Source organism: Falco punctatus (assembly GCF_963210335.1).
Source record: "Falco punctatus genome assembly, chromosome: 1".
In the NCBI taxonomy this organism is placed as follows: Eukaryota; Metazoa; Chordata; class Aves; order Falconiformes; family Falconidae; genus Falco; species Falco punctatus.
The window spans coordinates 50,901,842-50,919,043 of NC_137580.1; the positions used below are offsets into that span (position 1 = coordinate 50,901,842).

At 39.4% G+C, this 17,202-nt stretch overlaps 1 protein-coding gene across 1 annotated transcript in view; it reads left to right on the forward strand.

Moving 5' to 3' along the window:
- PPP2R2C (protein phosphatase 2 regulatory subunit Bgamma) overlaps positions 1-17,202 on the forward strand; it is a 209,737-nt gene that overhangs the window by 174,906 nt on the left and 17,629 nt on the right. Inside the window, 2 exon segments of the mRNA XM_080373473.1 lie at positions 911-1,075; positions 16,927-17,096. Coding sequence (XP_080229599.1) covers positions 911-1,075; positions 16,927-17,096 — 335 coding nt within the window.

A 17,202-nucleotide genomic window follows, 5' to 3' on the forward strand; every position in this document is an offset into this window, starting at 1 on the left:
CTGGGGTTTTAGGCTCATCAAGGCAGGTAATATGTATGGGTGGATATATAAGTGCTAGAGAGGCAGTATGTGAGCTGTACTTTGTGTGGATAATTTTTGGTTATCCAGCTGACAGGTTTGTGCTTGGGAAACTAGATCTTTGATGTATTTTTTTTTTCCAGATATGTTCACTTAAATGACAGATCTACAATTCTCTGACACTAGAAATTTATATTGATTTCAGTAGTGAGCATCGTTCATACAAAACCCCAAGAATGCAGTTTCAGATGCTTTTTTCACAAGTATTCAAATAGCACAATCAATACTGCCCACAATTTTGTTTTTAGAAAGGAGGTTATATTAGTATATATTCACACAAAACTATTTACATAAGTGCTTCTGTGTTTGCCACATTTGCCTTTGCAAGAGAAGTACATTCATTGTTTGAGGCTTTTAACTTAAGCTATGTGTATTTTTTAGTTTAATTTGCATGGTCATAAAAGCCAGTGAGCTTTTACTGAAGTGAGCAGATCTGAGCTGTGCATTGTTCCCTATCAATCAGTATTATCTGCGATAGAGCAGTGATTTCGATGGCAACTACAGGAGATATAGCTACCTGCTCTTTGTTACTTTTAATGAAGGTGAGAATTCTGTATCCCCTGGAATACTGTTTCTTTGATGTCTCTGCACAGTATGGGCACATGTTGACCCACTAATAGCATCTGCTGTAAAACCATTGGTATCTAGTGGCTCTTTGGCATAGAAGGGGCAGGTATGGAAATTTAAAAACACCCTACTGCCGAACAAATGGGTACATCTTTATCTAAAAGTGTTAAATCTATGGACATTTACATGCTTCTTTCAAGAAGGCAGTAGGAGTCATGGTTTACCTGTGAACAACTGCATTTTCCTTAATGAAACTTCCATTCAGATATTGTAGATATAAAGCCAGCCAATATGGAAGACCTGACGGAAGTGATTACAGCCTCTGAGTTCCATCCCCATCACTGCAATCTCTTTGTCTACAGCAGCAGCAAAGGATCCCTGAGACTCTGTGACATGAGGGCATCAGCCCTCTGTGACAAACATTCCAAGCGTAAGTCTTTGCTTCATTGAGCCCCAGATGTCATTAAATTCTTATTATCCATGGACAGCATGTATATGTGTGCATACCTCAGCGTATTAGCTTCTCTGTTGCAGGCACACTTGAAAATAAAACATCAAAAGGAAGAAAATTTTCTCATCTATACAAGTATTACCTATGAACTTGATAAGTCATGTCTGTGACTGGTTGCCTTTGTGGTTCTTACTGCAGGAACCAGTGAAGAACCCACAACTCTCTAGCAAAAGAGAGATGATTCCTTTCAAATGAAATATCAGAGGGCTGGGGGAGGTATTTCAAGTAGATAAGCATACTGTTTGAATACACCACTGCTGTTCTAAATACTGCAGCAAGTAAATTTTGACATTCAAATAGCCTTCAAAATTTTGAATCCATTTTCTGGATTAAAAAATATCAGCATCATTCCTAAAAATTTAGTGCAGTATTCCCTAGATGTACTTTTTCAGTAGCGTGTCTGTAAATACAGATACAGAGGAAATAAGTAATTGGGGGGGTGGGGGGGGGGGGGGTGGGAGGGACGAGGGACAGGGAAGATACTGTGTTAGTATGGAAGGTGTCATCTGTCCTAAAGTGATTTTATGTAGCATGTGAGACTTTGAGATGGACCCACCAATTATGACAGTTCACATCTGAAACTTGCATAAGAACAAGGAAGCAAAGTGTTAAAACTATGGGACTGTCTGTGTTCTCAAAGGATGAAGGAAAATGCATGTTCCTAATGTTTTACTATATTGGTTCATAGTCTAGATAAAAGAGAATACGGTTCTTCCCACCAGTAATCTGGCAAGTCTAGCCACTTTGCCTTGTGCAGACCACCTCTTTATTATTGATCTTCTGAGACCGAAAACCACCAGACAAAGGTATTGGCTGGTATCTATGAGGAGCTGAGAACCTGGTGATTGAACTGTGGTTGCTCTGCTTTAGCCACCTTCGAGGCTGGGGCTTCCAGGACACTTCTGTCTCACAGAATTGGGTCTTTAGTTTCTTTTGCAATGTTGAAACACTGGAAAGGAAATTCAAGAGAAATTCTCTTAGTGCCAGAGCCACATAAGAGGTTTGATACCCTTCTTGAACCTTTTGAGCTAGGCAGATCTTATTAGTAGGGCAGGAGAGGAGGAAGAAAACATTTGAATATTTAAGTGAGATACAAGTAGTGCACAGATTTAGCACATAGCTGTTTTTTTAACTGAAGTAAATGTAGTTAAGAGCCTATGACTAGGCCTTTTGGCCACAAGGAGAAGTGCACATGCTCAGAACCTCTTAGGATGTGGCCTCCAATTACAGAAAACAACCTTTCAGGACCATTTCCTAAGCAGAGGAGTGGTTTACCTTTGTTAGCTATATCCTCTTGTGCTTGTAGGGGGAATTCTATGACATGAAGTGAAATATGAGCATGACACAGTCTAGCACATCGCTGTGAGTTATCTTGTCCCACTTAATTGTTTTGTTCCATAATGCTTTCCTTTCTTCCTGCTAATAAGGCCTCTGTACCCCTGTAACTCAGTGCCAAATGCCAATCATAACTTATTAAACAACAATACAGTAAGCCTGGATGAAAGAAGGCATTTTGTGCCAGAAGGGAATGCAAGGTCTCATGGTCATTGATTAAACCCCATTTTCCAGATCTGTGAGTTAGAAAATAGTCATTTAATGTAGCATTGCTGCACTGAACTCAAGTCAAGCTCATTGAGAGGCTGAGTGTGTATAATACAAAATTGATACAGCAACGGTAGAACTGCGAAGTGTTAAGAGAAATAGGCCCATGTAGTGCTGATTGGAGTGGTTTGAGTATAGCTCTCAGAGGCAAGAAAAACTAATTATATAAAGCCCATAGCAACCTGAAAGAATATATAATAAATAATCAGTCAGCAAAATCAAATATTTGCACGATTGCCTCTCCAGTATCTTTACTGTGCATCAGATTCCTCTCTACAGTTGCTTTACATGTGCTCTATGTTCATGATCAGTACTCTATTCTCCTAGCTCAGCTCACCTTTCAATCTTTCCTCATAACTAACTTCACTTCTGAACCAAAACAGCTACAACTATAGTCACTATATATATATAGAACTATAGAACCTCTCATGTTCTGCAATGCGACCCTATTTTCTCAATTCAGTCTAACATCGCTATTTCAGATGCTGTTCCGATGTTGTAATGGTGTACCTATTTTTAGGGATAAAAGATACAATGTAAAACTTAGAAAAAATACCTGGATGCAAAGCATATGAACTTTTTGGTCTACTCCTTTTTCAGACCCTTTGTTATCCAAATCTCTGTGGCTTGGTTGAAGTTGGTTGCAGCTTTTGGGGGAAGGGCCCTTCTGTTATTACAAGTCTAGAGAGTGCCATGAATAATTACTGTGTCATACTGTATAAATAAATTACATACGAATACGTGTAGTGTGACTGGCACAAGATGTTAATAAATTACAGTGTTCTTGAAGAGTTCTGGTTTGCTAAGCTCACTGGCAAAATCTGTTTGTTTGGCATTAGTGATAGCAACACTACAAGGTTTCCCTTAGAAATCTTTTATGGCTCTGATGTGGAAGAGACAAGAGACTTCTTCCATATCTACTCATCCTTGATGCCTATGCTGAGATTTATTAGCAAGCTGCCAATTTGTGTGATGAGTTGTAATGGGGACCTCTGTCCCTTAGAAAAATTCTCAGAACTGAATCTGTCCATAAGGCATTGAAAAAATATGAGGTCTGTAGCTGAATGTTAAATGGTCATTGAGATACCGATAAGGTGTGATAAAAATGTGTTGTTTTTCTAATAGACTACCTGAAACTGCTTCTTAGAACACCTCTTTAATAGATCACACAATGCTGAGTGAGCAACCAGAAGCAAAGCATATGTGGCCATTACAAATGGATATCCAGGAAAGCCCAATCTGTAACCGTAGGGGAGATAAGTACGTAATAGTGTTCTGTATTATTATCAGACTTTCCAAGTAGTGGGACGTAATTCGATCAAAATATTCTGGAGAGGAGGTGAAAAAAGAGATTAATATTTCTGCTTATTTAGAATATTGCAGGGATGGGAATATGGAAGAAGGTGTCCTTACAATCCATGGGGTTATAGGTAAAGATTTAAAACAGGTATGAAAGTCAGACTCAAGCAGGAAGAAATAGGGGATTAATTTAAATAATCTGGAAGCTTTCATCTAAATAACATATGTGGCAAAATACCCAAAGGTCATCCTTGAGGTGTTATTCAGGCAACGTGCATGGCAATGCAGTGTAGAAAGAAGTCAGTATACAGGAAATGTGTGACAGCAGCAGAACAAGGGAAACGAGCAGCTGCAAAAGTATTCTTATTAGAGCAGTTAGCTGGGAACATCCAAGAAATAAAAGAAATATCCCCCACCCCGGATACCACAAATTCTCATGCAAGGGGTTCAGGTGAAAAGGAAGAGAAGTGTGAGGGTACTGTTGCAGTAAGAGCATCCGGACTGGAAAATACTTTAGCAGTACAATATGCAACTGTCCAATTAACAAATAGTTGCTAATTTGGTTTTGATCTTTTCTTGCTAATATTCTGTTCAGAGCTCCTTATAAATGTGCATGGAGATAATATTCTTCCAAACAACTTGCAGACCAGATAGAGACCTTGTTTCAACAGATCATCTAGTAAAGCAGTCAGCTAAAGAAAACTGAGCTTGAGCATGTGACGTTGGAAAAAATGAAGAAAAATGAAGAGCTTTTTCAGTAATTAATCAGAATTATTAAATTCAGTATTAAGTGGTAAATAGGAACTGTATAGTTATGAAACATGGAAATTTAAATCACTGGAATATAACTCCTATTGATATTCCATGTAATAGCCTTAATATATTAAAGTCATTGCACACTTCCGAAGTTGTAATTTGTTTAAATTCCATATGTTGCTTTAAGGATTTTTTTTGTGTTAATTTCTTAATACGTATTTATAGGCTAAACGCCTGTTTCTAATTATCCATTACTCTTGTGCAAAATTTACAACAAAACACTTCAAGGAAAGAGGAGCTGCAGTTTCAGGTTTATTGTTCCATGTGCCATGGTGGTCTTCAAAATACAGACCTTTAGGCTGCATAATGCAGTTAGCCTCTGTCACTGTTAGTTCGTGCTTTCCATCCTCCATACAGACTTCATAAGCTTCTGACATCTGGGTCTGTAACAGGAGCCATTTAAAGCCCCCCTCCCTTTGACTGAAGAAGCATTTGTAGATGTCCTAACAGCTGTCTTCTCTGGACTCTCCCTGAAAGGGACAAAGCAACTCAGCTGGTGCCTTCCCGATTCCATGGCATAGGTAATCAATATCTGAAAAGTATAAAATGATCTACGGAGCAATGCAGAGTGAATTTGGCATTTGGTTTGTGACCCAAAGATGCCACCCAAATTCCTTTTCCACATTTTTATTTTAAATCCAGGCATGAAAGAAATGCCAGCCCTTCCCCAAGGATAAGTACCACTATTCTGTCAGTCTGGCATGTAACTCAGTTCGGTTAACTTCTGTTTTTTTTGAGATTACCTTTGATTTTAAACTTCAGAATTCAGAACTGTGGAAGCAGCCAAAACAGAAATCAAGGATAATCTACTTGAACATGTTGAATTTTTCAAAATAGATGAATTATATATACCAGTCATTTAAAGGAGGTTGGCATTTCAGACAAGACAGCTTTCAGACCTCTAGCTGAATATGGATTATCTTTCATTTGCAACAGAGAACAACCAGATGCACAAAAAGGCCTCTGACAGACTATCCCTGCTGGATTTGCTAATTAATATTGACCTTTCCAAATGAATGACAGCTATTGTATGACTGGAAAAGAGACAACTTGTTTTTCTTCAGTGTAAGCTTTACATCTAAAGTACGCTTTTTATTTCTGCATCTGGTCTCATGTCAGGCTATCATCTGAGAAAGAGACAGCCTCCATTCTCCTTTGTGCATTGAGAGGCCACTGTCAAAGTAATGTCCACTTCAGGCAAAATCTGCAAGGTTTCATGTGACAGGAGTGAAACTTATCTAAGCTTCCGTAATGATTTGACTCTGTGCTTCAGTAAAGGCTTGTTCTGCTTATTCTAATTCTGGATTTATTTTGTAAGCATGCACTACAAAGGCATATATTCATTGCTGATTTTATATCCCCAATGAAAAAATGTGCCTGTATTCTGATAATTTTGTAATTATGACTGTCACTAAAGATCTGTTACTACAATTTCACGCATGCTAAACTAGATCCTGGAAGGGATCCTTCCTTGTGCAGGAATCCCATTGAAATTTGGTAGAACATTGCCTTTAGCATGGCTGTAAAGCTTCCATTCTGTGCAGTTTGGATGAATGTATAATAAAGACATTTAAAACATGGCTAATTAAAATTCAAAAGTGTTCATACAGAAATGCAATTATGTCTATGTAATATTTCCTCCAGTTGTGCAAGATATGTTAAAATTAAATCAGAGGAAGGAAAAAACCTGATTTGTGTATTTCTAGCTATCAAATCGTAAGAGGAAAGAGAAAAGCCTGAAGCAATGGTAAATGATTTATGATTGAAGAGGTGTTTCATTAACCCCTCTTCCCCAACCACACACAGATAAAACAAATAATTGCTGTAAGAATGCTTTAATTATTCAGTCTATTAAAATTCCTGTCTTGTTTGCTTAATTTTGTAATAGCAACAAATGCTGCTTTTCAATGTCTTAAGATCCTGTTTCACTAGGGGGAAAAAATCCCCACTTATCACTAACCTTACATATCAAGTTTGGAAAGACTTACGCATGGATTTGGCTATAGAGAAGTAGTAGTTTTATGTCTCATTAACTCCATGGGATTGCTCACAACACACGGCATTAAACACGCACATAAGTTATTGTGAGACCGAGGTTTAAAGAGGCTTGATCTTTTAGATTAGCTTTGTGGTTTTTCACTTCCTTGCTCTCTTTAGCACCATTTCTCTTTATTAACAAACTCACTGGCTAAGTTACATTAATAAAAGCAACTCTGTAGTGAAGCTCCCACCCACTGATCTTTAGCTATTGATCTGCCTTTCCCTTTCAAGCACTAATGCACTATCCCTTGTGGTTTGTGACAGGCTGCAACAACTCACTGCAGATGGTAAAACAGATTCTTAAATATTGATTGGCTCTGCTTTTAAAAGCCATACTCTCTAGAGGTATTGATGAGAAGCCTAGTTTTAATATTGGGTCATTGGATAAAGGAATGCTTTATGGTAGGTGGTATTTCAGTGTGTGGTGTGGAGGTAACTTCAGAAGCTTGCTTTTACTCAATGAAAATGATGTGTAAGTGACCAGGGCATGAGGAGAGATGCTCTCTAAATTATACAAAAACAAATAGAAAATTGACATACAAAAAGATACTGCTTTTTCAGTTTAAAACAGTATAAGCAAATACAGGCTATGGTAATATCAAATGCTAAATAGTGTGTTTGGTTGTTTATACTTCATGACTTATACAGTAATTGTGTTTTAGACTGCTTATGAACGTAGAATCAAAAATTTCTACGCTTGTATAACCCTTTAAATTAGTGGAGACCATGAAGGCGGGATTGTCATGTTAGCAGAACATCCTGATCTTGGAAGAAAATTTCTGAAGGAGGTGAATGTAAGAGCGGATTGGCTTAATACAAAACAGTAAAACATTCAGAGATAGTGAAAGATAAGTAAATAGTAATAGTAAATCAAACAAGTATCATAAATAATGAAGGTAAAAGGCATGAATGGACATGAATTTCAAAGAGAGCTTTGCAATTGGTCTTGATTCACTTAGAGTGAACTCAGGAACTCTTTTGTAATGAAATCCTAAAGTATATTTTAACAGTGCATAATAATGACTATACCCGGGAGAACAGAGGTCCTTCTAGCCCAATATTCTGGCTCTGATAGTGGGCAGTAGCAACGTTAACAGGAAATACAAGAACAGAGCAAGTGTATAATTTTTAGCCACTGCACTTTGCAGTTGGAAACTTGGGATTCATAGACTTTAATGAGAGTGAACTTACTGCATTTAACAATACTCAAATGCATGTTTGTGGGGGTTTTTTCTTGAACTTGTGCAGTTACTTTTGAACCTGTGTATATTTTTTACTATTGGCAATATCTTTCAGTAAAGTCTTTAGCAGCTTAATTAGGAATAGGATGAAGAACCATCCGCTCTGTGCTTACCCTTTCCTAGTTTCACTTGATGACCCCTATTTGTTGATTGGAAGAGACAGTGTACAAAGTGAACTGTCGTTCCCTATTCATCCTTTCCATGCCACTTTTAATCACAACCCCCTCAGTCTTTCCTAGGCTGAGGCACCCCAGTCTATTTAGTCGCTCCCTGCATGGAAGTCATTTGATACTTGTGGTTGTTGTTATTGCCCATTTTTGTGTCTTCTTGAGACCTCTACCGCATTAGAGATAAGACCAAAACTTCACGTAGTTCAAGATGTGAGCACATCTTGAATGAAATGGCGCACACACACACACATCCATGCTTTCTGTATTGAACGATATGAACAACTATCATGGAGTTTAAAAAATGAATGTGATTAGTATCTTTATATAAATTCAGTGATATTTAGGGTTTTTATACTAAACCTTATGGAATATGTGTGGTGGAGCAAATCACAGCTGTCCTTGGGGATGGTGCTAATTTACCATCTAAACGTATTAGAGTGCAGTTGAATTGTAAGATTTTTAGCTTAGGATCATGTTTTGTGAGAAATATTTGATTAGTATAGCCATGTATTTCAGGAAAAAAAGAAAGTTTAGAAGTGTTTATGTAGCAGCTATAAGGAGAGCATATTGGTTTTGTTCCTTTTGCAAGTTGCTGTGGCTGGTCTGTCAAGATGGGTGAAATTCCATACATTTCCAAGTACTGTTTTCTAGTAGGTTTTATTCAGGTATCACAGCCGTTTTCATTTGGGATCTAAAATAAAGAGAGACTTAATTTAGATGATAAATTTTTTGGCTTGGAACATCTGTTTTCTGTTTTCATGAAATTTAAAGCCCGCTGGGAGTTTAACTGATCCACTACTAGTATTTCACATCCAGTTGAAATACACCTGTTGTGTGTGTACCTGTATAACCCAGAGGTTATCTGTAGTAAGTCCTTAATTCAGCCTAACTGCAGACTCTTCGCATGCTTGGATAATAAAAAAGAAAATTGTTTTCCCTCTCTTGTTCTAGAATTTTTGCTGACTGACCTCTACAGTCCTCTCCCTCCTCATTAACCCCACTGCCTCTTTTTCCAGTGTTGCCAAAACTGTCTTCACCCATTTGTAGCTGTGACCCTTGAACAGGAATCCAATGATTTTCTGCACCCATTTTTGGTCTTCGGAGGGAGGGAGAGAGTTATTTCATGGTGCAGGATTTCCTGGAACTGAAATCTAAGTAACAACACTTAAATGCTATAAAACCAGAATTTTTCAGGACAGGAAACTGTAAGCCATATCCTAGAAAGAAAGCTTTAATAAGGTATTATTTGTTCAGACATAGAAAGAAGATAGCTTTGTTTTTCTGCTATAGGGAATGACTATTTAAAACTGCTTACAATTTTATCCTATGAATGATGGAATTTCTTACCAAATCTGTGGAGCTGATAAACTTTCTTCTTCAAGTTTTCCCTGGTTTGGTTTTTGTTTCCCCCTAGATAATTACAGATTCTACAATATATATAAGCATCATTCGTCTTTGCTTTTCTTGTTAAATATATTTGGCTTTGTAATAGCAAAAAGTTGGTTTTATCCATAGTTCTGCTATTGGTCAGCAGTAACAGAAATTTTCAAGGTTCATACCTTTATGCCTTAAGGAGTACACAGTGTTAGCATCAAGAGGCTTCTTCCTTGCTAATTCTCTGTTTCTCTTTGTTTTGTTTACTGATATTTAACAGTAGACCCTTGCAGTTATCATGAAGTGCTCAGACCACAATAACAAAATTTTACCAAAGTTTGTATGCTGTTTTGCTCTCTTAAAAGCAATGAAAGATTTTTTTAACTGAATAATTCAGTTACAAATTCTGACTGAAAGTGAAAAGTAGCTCCAGATAAACTTTCATTATTTTAGATAGCTTTTCTAACCCCTGCCCCATATTACCTCAGATACTGTTACTGCTTTCCCTTTAAATAGATAATTCTTTTTTCTGTTTTTAAAAATTTTACTTGTGTTTGTATTTTGGAACTATTTGTCTTGCAACACTGCTGCAGGTGCTTGTGTTTTTACTTCATCCAGGCAAAAGTGTGAAGGTAAGAGGAAAAGAAGTGGAAGGAATGTTGAAAATTCAGCTGAGGAATTCCTGAAGGTCCTATAGTATAATGCAGAGATTCCTGCATACTCCTTGTTGTGATGATTTTGGGAGGAATACAGGATTTTGTATGCTGTATTGGATTGTGACACTGCACCCACCATATGAGCCATTTTTAGCACTATGATTATTTTTTAAAGTTCACATATACCAGAATTTACACCCTGCAATGATTAAAGCTCTGCCCAGCAAATAAAATACTATTTTTCCATGGTTCTGGCATCTGGAGAATACCAATGACTCCATAAAAAAATGTGCATCTTTGGAGATAGGACAGCGAAAGAGAAAAACCTTTTAGGTGAACCTGGGGGTTTTATGTTTTATGAGGCTGAGTTATTCTTGGCTATTGTTGGGGTAATTGTTAGTTACATTCTACTCACTGTTTTTCGGTGGAGTGCACACAGTAATGCTGTTTGATTTATCACTTTCCTGTGTTCTTAGCTGTTCAATATCCCTCTTTCACAATTACATATTAGAGAAACTGGAATATCATACAGCAGTGAAAGGTAGCTCGCAAAGCTGAAGAGGAAGGCAGTATCGGTGGCTACCAGGTCTCTCTCCGGACCATTATAGTGGGATTTCAAAGCATGCCCTCACACCTCATGGCCCTTGCAGTTTGTGTGGTGTGTGTTGAGTGGAGTGAGACATTCCAGTCTCCTCATTATCAGATTTTTTTGGCAATTAATGTAAAACTGAGAAACAGCATGTATAAGAAAGGTTACACTCACATGCGTAGCTCTAAATTTTGTCAATCATTAGTTCTTGTTTAGAATTGAATTTGAAGATTAGTTTGGGGGGGGGTGTTGTTTTTTGTTTTGGGGGGTTTTTTTGGTTTTTTTTGATTGGATGTGTCTTGTCCAAAATGTATAGCTTTCAAGTTTGTGGAATCACAGCAATATTAAAGTAAGTGGGAAGTTGCAGTGGCAGCAGCTACGACACCCAGAGTGCAGCTCACTGACTTGAGAGCCACAGCGGTGTTAGTGGGCAGCGTGTACGCCACAAGCTTCTTAGCTACTGCCCAACATCTGCTTTTGTGTGGCTAGTGTCTAGACGGGAAGCTGAGTGAGATGGACCTTCCCACCCATTCTAGCTGTTCCTGGCCTTTTTTTAAAATTTTAGACATCTGCATATATATCTGCGTGATAAATGCACACCTTAGAGATGCCTTTTCTGTCCTACTGATTCTAAGGGGAGTCTCTATGTCTACATTAGATTAGAAAAATTCAAGCAACACTGAAAAAAATTTTTTTACAAGATGTGAGAGTTTATTTTTCAGCAGATGGCAGTTCCTTTTGAGAAAGAAGCAGCATATTTTTATGCTGATGATTTTCTTCAAAATTTAGGAAAACAGTGCTCTGGCAAGTATCCTTCATACAATCCATCCTTCTTTCTGAAGTCTGGACTTCTTTGAAACAGTACCCTGTTTTTTAACTTGTGAGCAGGAAGCTGTGCAGAAAGGGGCTGAGGATTTTTATTTCCCTAAGCAGACTTCCCAGCTTATCCATGTATCTGCTAATGGAGTAAGGGGTGGGAATGATGTCTTCCTTGAAGGCTTCTCTCCAGCACTAGCTGTACTCAGAGATGTGCTCAGTTTCCCTCTGTAATCCCATGGTATTTCTCTGTTCTGTAGTGCTATTGTCAAGGTCATATCTAAATCTAGCAGTGTCACGTGAAAGCTCAGCCCACCCCACCATTTGCGACTCCTGTGTTCCATTAGTTTGCAACTAGACAGGTAGCTTTGTGTCTTTGATAAAATTAGTACTGTGAAGATTATCAAGAACATGGTTTTCAAGAAACTTAAATACCCTTCTTCATGGCAAAAGTTGGTTATTAAGAAGTTAATCAAGAAATTAGTCACATAGTATGATGAATTTGTAACCGAATCTCAATAAAGTTCTGATTCCAAGTCCTGATCAAACAAGTTTTATTTCAATATAGAAAAGCAGGCTAGATTTCAGGTCTCCTGGTTTGAGTGCTGATTGCCCCCTGGCATAAGAGCAGCCTCCAAAAGATAAGTCTAAACTGTAATGAACAGAAAATGTGTTTCCAGTGCAGGCTGGCAAACCTGGTTTTGCAAACAGTGGGCTAGTACATGTTTTCTCCTATCGGCTTGAAGAGGCCAGGGTTGAATTTGAATTGCTTGTCCAAACTGAACTCCAAGTCACGTGTCTGTCACTGCTGTTCAGTCACCAATTACTCAACTTGTATTAGAAACTGAATGAAGGTTATGCTTTCTTGCAGTGTATCCATAACCTTATGTTGATGCTAAACCAGAAATAGCTAAGGCCCAAGAACGCTGTGTCTCACCTTCATTTTCTGAGCCTAATGCCTTGTTTTGGTTGCTCAGGCATATGTTGCTAGTTGCTAAGCTTTCTCTAGCACTGGGAACTGCTGGTAATTTCCTGTAACAATTTTCCTGTCCTGTTTATACTGACTATAGGAGCTATATGCAAAAAATCGCTGCTACTAATTATTTCTACTAGTCTATTTTTCTGTAGTGATATGAAGGTTTCATGCCTGCATTGGTTTCTGCAGTTAATTGACCTAAGTCTTTCTAATACTTACTGTGGTAAGGATGGAAAAGCAACAAACCGTGCAGATAAAGGATTAAATAGTTTAATCTCATTAATTAACAAATACAGAGTATCCAGGTGCAAATATTACTCTTCTAATCATGGGAACAAGACACATAGATCCAAGAAGATATATTTCAGCTATAAATGAAGGTGTAGTTCAGTTAGGGTGGTGGTGCGCTGCTTTTTTTTTTTTTTTCCTTATTTTAATAGCAATTTCACATCATAATTAGGAGGATGAAATTCATGCCAGCCAAGAACATAGTTTGGACAGATTAAGGGGAAGAAGTATAAGAAACGATAATTGCTTTGTGCTCATCAGAATTCTGTTGAAAATCTGACAGGATAATTACAAAATACCTGCTTTGCAGAATGTCTAGGCAAATTTTTGAAGAGCTATTTAAAGTTGTTCGTTTACAATCTGTCTGAAAAGAAAAGTTTTTTTTCACCCTTTTTGAAGTAGTTCATTACCATTTAGATGTGTGGTACATGTTCAAATATAGACCTTATTCTTATGTGCACACCTGGCTGCATTCTACTGCCCACCCCCAAAGAAAATTGCCTGTAATTTTTTGCATTACCCCACTTACTTCGCCCACATGCTCACCCTTAACTTTCAGTAGAACATTATTTCACCTGATGGAAACTGTAACCTTGTTGCTTTCAACAGTCTGAATCATAGTCATAGATAAATTAATTGAGAGAGGAATGTTCCAGTGGACTACACAAAAACTCTGTTTTGACTGACAGTAAAAAGTTGTTCTACTTTCAGCACATTTTCATGTCTCATATCATGGCTTTTCTTCACCTGCTTTTGAAACTTGAAAATGACACTCACCAAATTGCCAGTTTTCAAAGAATATTCTAGACACAGGTGCCAAAACCCTACTGATTTTGCTGAGAACTGAAAGACTCAGAAAGCCTGACTTTCTACTGAGGTTCACCATATAAAGTCATTTGGAACACGGGGCCACAGATTCCTGCAGGAGAACAACAGAGGTGCTCTAGGCACCTGGTAGGCAGGGCTAGAGTAAATGCTGGCTTTCTGGGGAAGAATGAAGAGAACTTGGTGATTAGTGGACTTGCAGCAGATGAAGTAGAGCACACTAATACCAGGTTTTTTGAGTTCCTGCAATTCAATGTGAGTTATCCAGTATCATTAGTATGTACAATTGAACAGGGATGACCAGTCTCCCAGCTACAGGAGCTGGAGTTCCCTGTATGGAGGTACTGTAAGCAGTATTTCACCAGCACGGACAATGAGGTTAGTGCTTTCCAGAAATTTCAGCAACTGCATATCAGCTAAGTAGTTCATGTGCCCCACATGGTAAATCACCGTCTATTTTCTGCTGACCTCAGGAAGAGGTAATCGCAATTTGCAGTTGCTTTTCAGAATTCGCGTGTTTAGTCTCAGACGCCTTCGGACATGACCAGTGAGTAGCCTGCAGACTGGCCAGCTGGTTCTGGCAAACAGGGCAGGCTTTGAGTTAGCACTTCTCCTGGGAATGCCAAAACTGTTGTGAGACCACGTGTACACCTTTTGTGTGACAGGGTCTTGTGGTTTAACTCCAGCCAGCAACTAAGTACCATGCAGCCAGTTGCTCACTCCCCCCTGCCCCAAACCCCCAGAGGGATGGGGAGGAGATCTGGCAAAAAGGTAAAACTTGTGGGTTGACTTAAGTAAAGATTAATAAATAAAATAAAATAAAACACAATAGTAATAACATCAATTGTAATGAAAAGGAGAAAGAAGGAGAAAGAGGAATAAAATCCAAAAAGAAAAAAACAGCAAGTAATGCACAATAAAACTGCTCACCATCTGCTGACCGATGTCCAGCCAGTCCCCGAGCAGCGATCGGCAGCCCCTGGACAGCTCGTCCCAGTTTATATACTGAGCATGCCATCCCATGGTACAGAATATCTCTGGCTAGTTTGGGTCACCTGTCCTGGCTGTGTCCCCTCCCAACTTCTTGTGCCCATCCAGCCCTCTCGCTGGCAGGGCCTGAAAACCTGAAAAGTCTTTGAGTTGGTATAAACAGTACCTAGCAACAACTCAAAACAATAGCATGTTACCAATATTATTCACATACTAAATCCAAAACACAGCACTGTACCAGCTACTGAGAAGAAAATTAACTCTATCCCAGCTGAAACCAGGGCATAGGGACACCTGAATTTCGGTTGTAAGGGAACAGGATGTGCAGCCCTCGGAAGGGATGACCATAGGTGAAACACCTTGCTGTAGGTAGCTGTAGTCAACTAACTGGTGTATTGACATAATTTCCCAAAGTGATGTTTTGGGCCCTTAGCTGTAAGGTTAATATTTAAAGTTTACAGTTTGTATTTTTATGTAAAGATCATAGAATCATAGGATCATTTAGGTTGGAAAAGACCTTTGAGATCATCAAGTCCTACTGTTAATCCAGGGCTGCCAAGTCCACCACTAAACCATGTCCCTAAGCACTGCATCTGCATGTTTTTTGAAAACCTCCAGGGAGTGTGATTCAATGATTCAACTACCTTCCTGCTCAGCAATTTTTTCCTAATATCCAGTCTAAACTTCCCCTGGTGTAACTTGAGGCTGTTTCTTCTTGTCCTGTCACTTGTTATCTTGGAGAAGAGACCTACTCCCACCTGCCTAACACCTCCTTTCTGGTAGTTGTATGGAGCAGTAAGGTCTCTCCAAGCCTCCTTTTCTCCAAGCTAAACAACTCTGGTTCCCTCAGCTGCTCCTCAAAAGACTTGTGCTCTAGATCCTCCACCAGCTTTGTTGCCCTTCTCTGGACACCCTCCAGCACCTCAGTGTCTTGTGAAGGACCCAAAACTGAACACAGTATTTGAGGTGCAGCCTCATCCGTGCCAAGTACAGGGGGATAATCACTGCCCTGATCCTACTGGCCACATTGTTGCAGATAGAAGCCAGGATGCTGTTGGCCTTCTTGGCCACCTGGGCACACTGCTGGTTCATATGCAGCTGGCTGTTGACCAGCACCCCCAGGGCGCTTTCCCTCCAGGCATCTTTCCGGTCACTCTTCCCCAAGCCCACAGCACTGTGTGGGGTTGGTGTGACCCAAGGGTAGGACCCGGCACTGAGCCTTGTTGAACCACACACAGTTGGCCTTGGCCCATCAGTCCATTCTGTCCAGATCCCTCTGTAGAGCCTCCTGCCCTTGAGCAGATCAACACTCCCCCCCAGCTTGATGTCATCTGCAAACTGAGTGAGGGTGCACTTGATTCCCTCACCCAGATCATTGATAAAGACGTATAACAGAACTGGCCTCAGCACTGAGCCCTGGGGAACACCACCTGTGACTGGCCAACAGCTGGATATAACTCCATTCACCACCACTCTGGGCTCAGCTGTCCAGCCAGCTTTTAACCCAGCATAGAGTCCACCCATCAGAGCCATGAGCAGCCAGTTTCTCCAGGAGAATGCTGTGGGAGACGGTGTCAAAGGCTGTATTAAAGTTCAGGTAGACGATATCCACAGATCTTCCCTCATCTACTAAGTAGGTCTTCTTGTTGTAAAAGGAGATCAAGTTTGTCAAGCAGGACCTGCCCTTCATAAACTCGCGTGACTGTGTCTAACCTCCTGGCTGTCCTGCACATGCCACGTGATGGCACTCAGGCTGATCTGCTCCATAACCTTCCCTGACACCGAGGTCAGGCTGACAGGCCTGTAGTTCACCTGATCCTCCCTGAAGCCCTTCTTGTAGGTGGGCGTCACATTGGCTGACGTCCAGTCCTCTGGGACCTCCCCAGTTAGCCAGGACTGCTGGTAAATGATGAAGAAAATGATGGAGGTAAAAGAGTAAATTAAGTGCTGGGCATATAATTAATTCTATATGGTATTCCTTGGTATACTGAATTACATGTTTCACAAAAATGCACAGTTCAGATTGTACAGCAGAGCATTTTTTTAATAGAATTCTGATTTATCTCTTGCTTCTCTTTCTTTGAACAGTTTATGAAGAACCAGAAGACCCCAGTAACAGATCATTTTTTTCAGAAATTATCTCTTCAGTGTCAGATGTCAAATTCAGTCACAGTGGTAGATACATGCTAACAAGAGATTACCTCACTGTCAAGGTTTGGGATCTGAACATGGAAACAAAGCCTGTAGAAACATACCAGGTAGGTATCTCCTATGTCGTGAAATGCAGCCATATAAAAGCCTCTCACTGTTCAAAACCTGAGTATTTTCCTAAACTTCTCATTACTTGTTCTAAGAAGCAGCTAG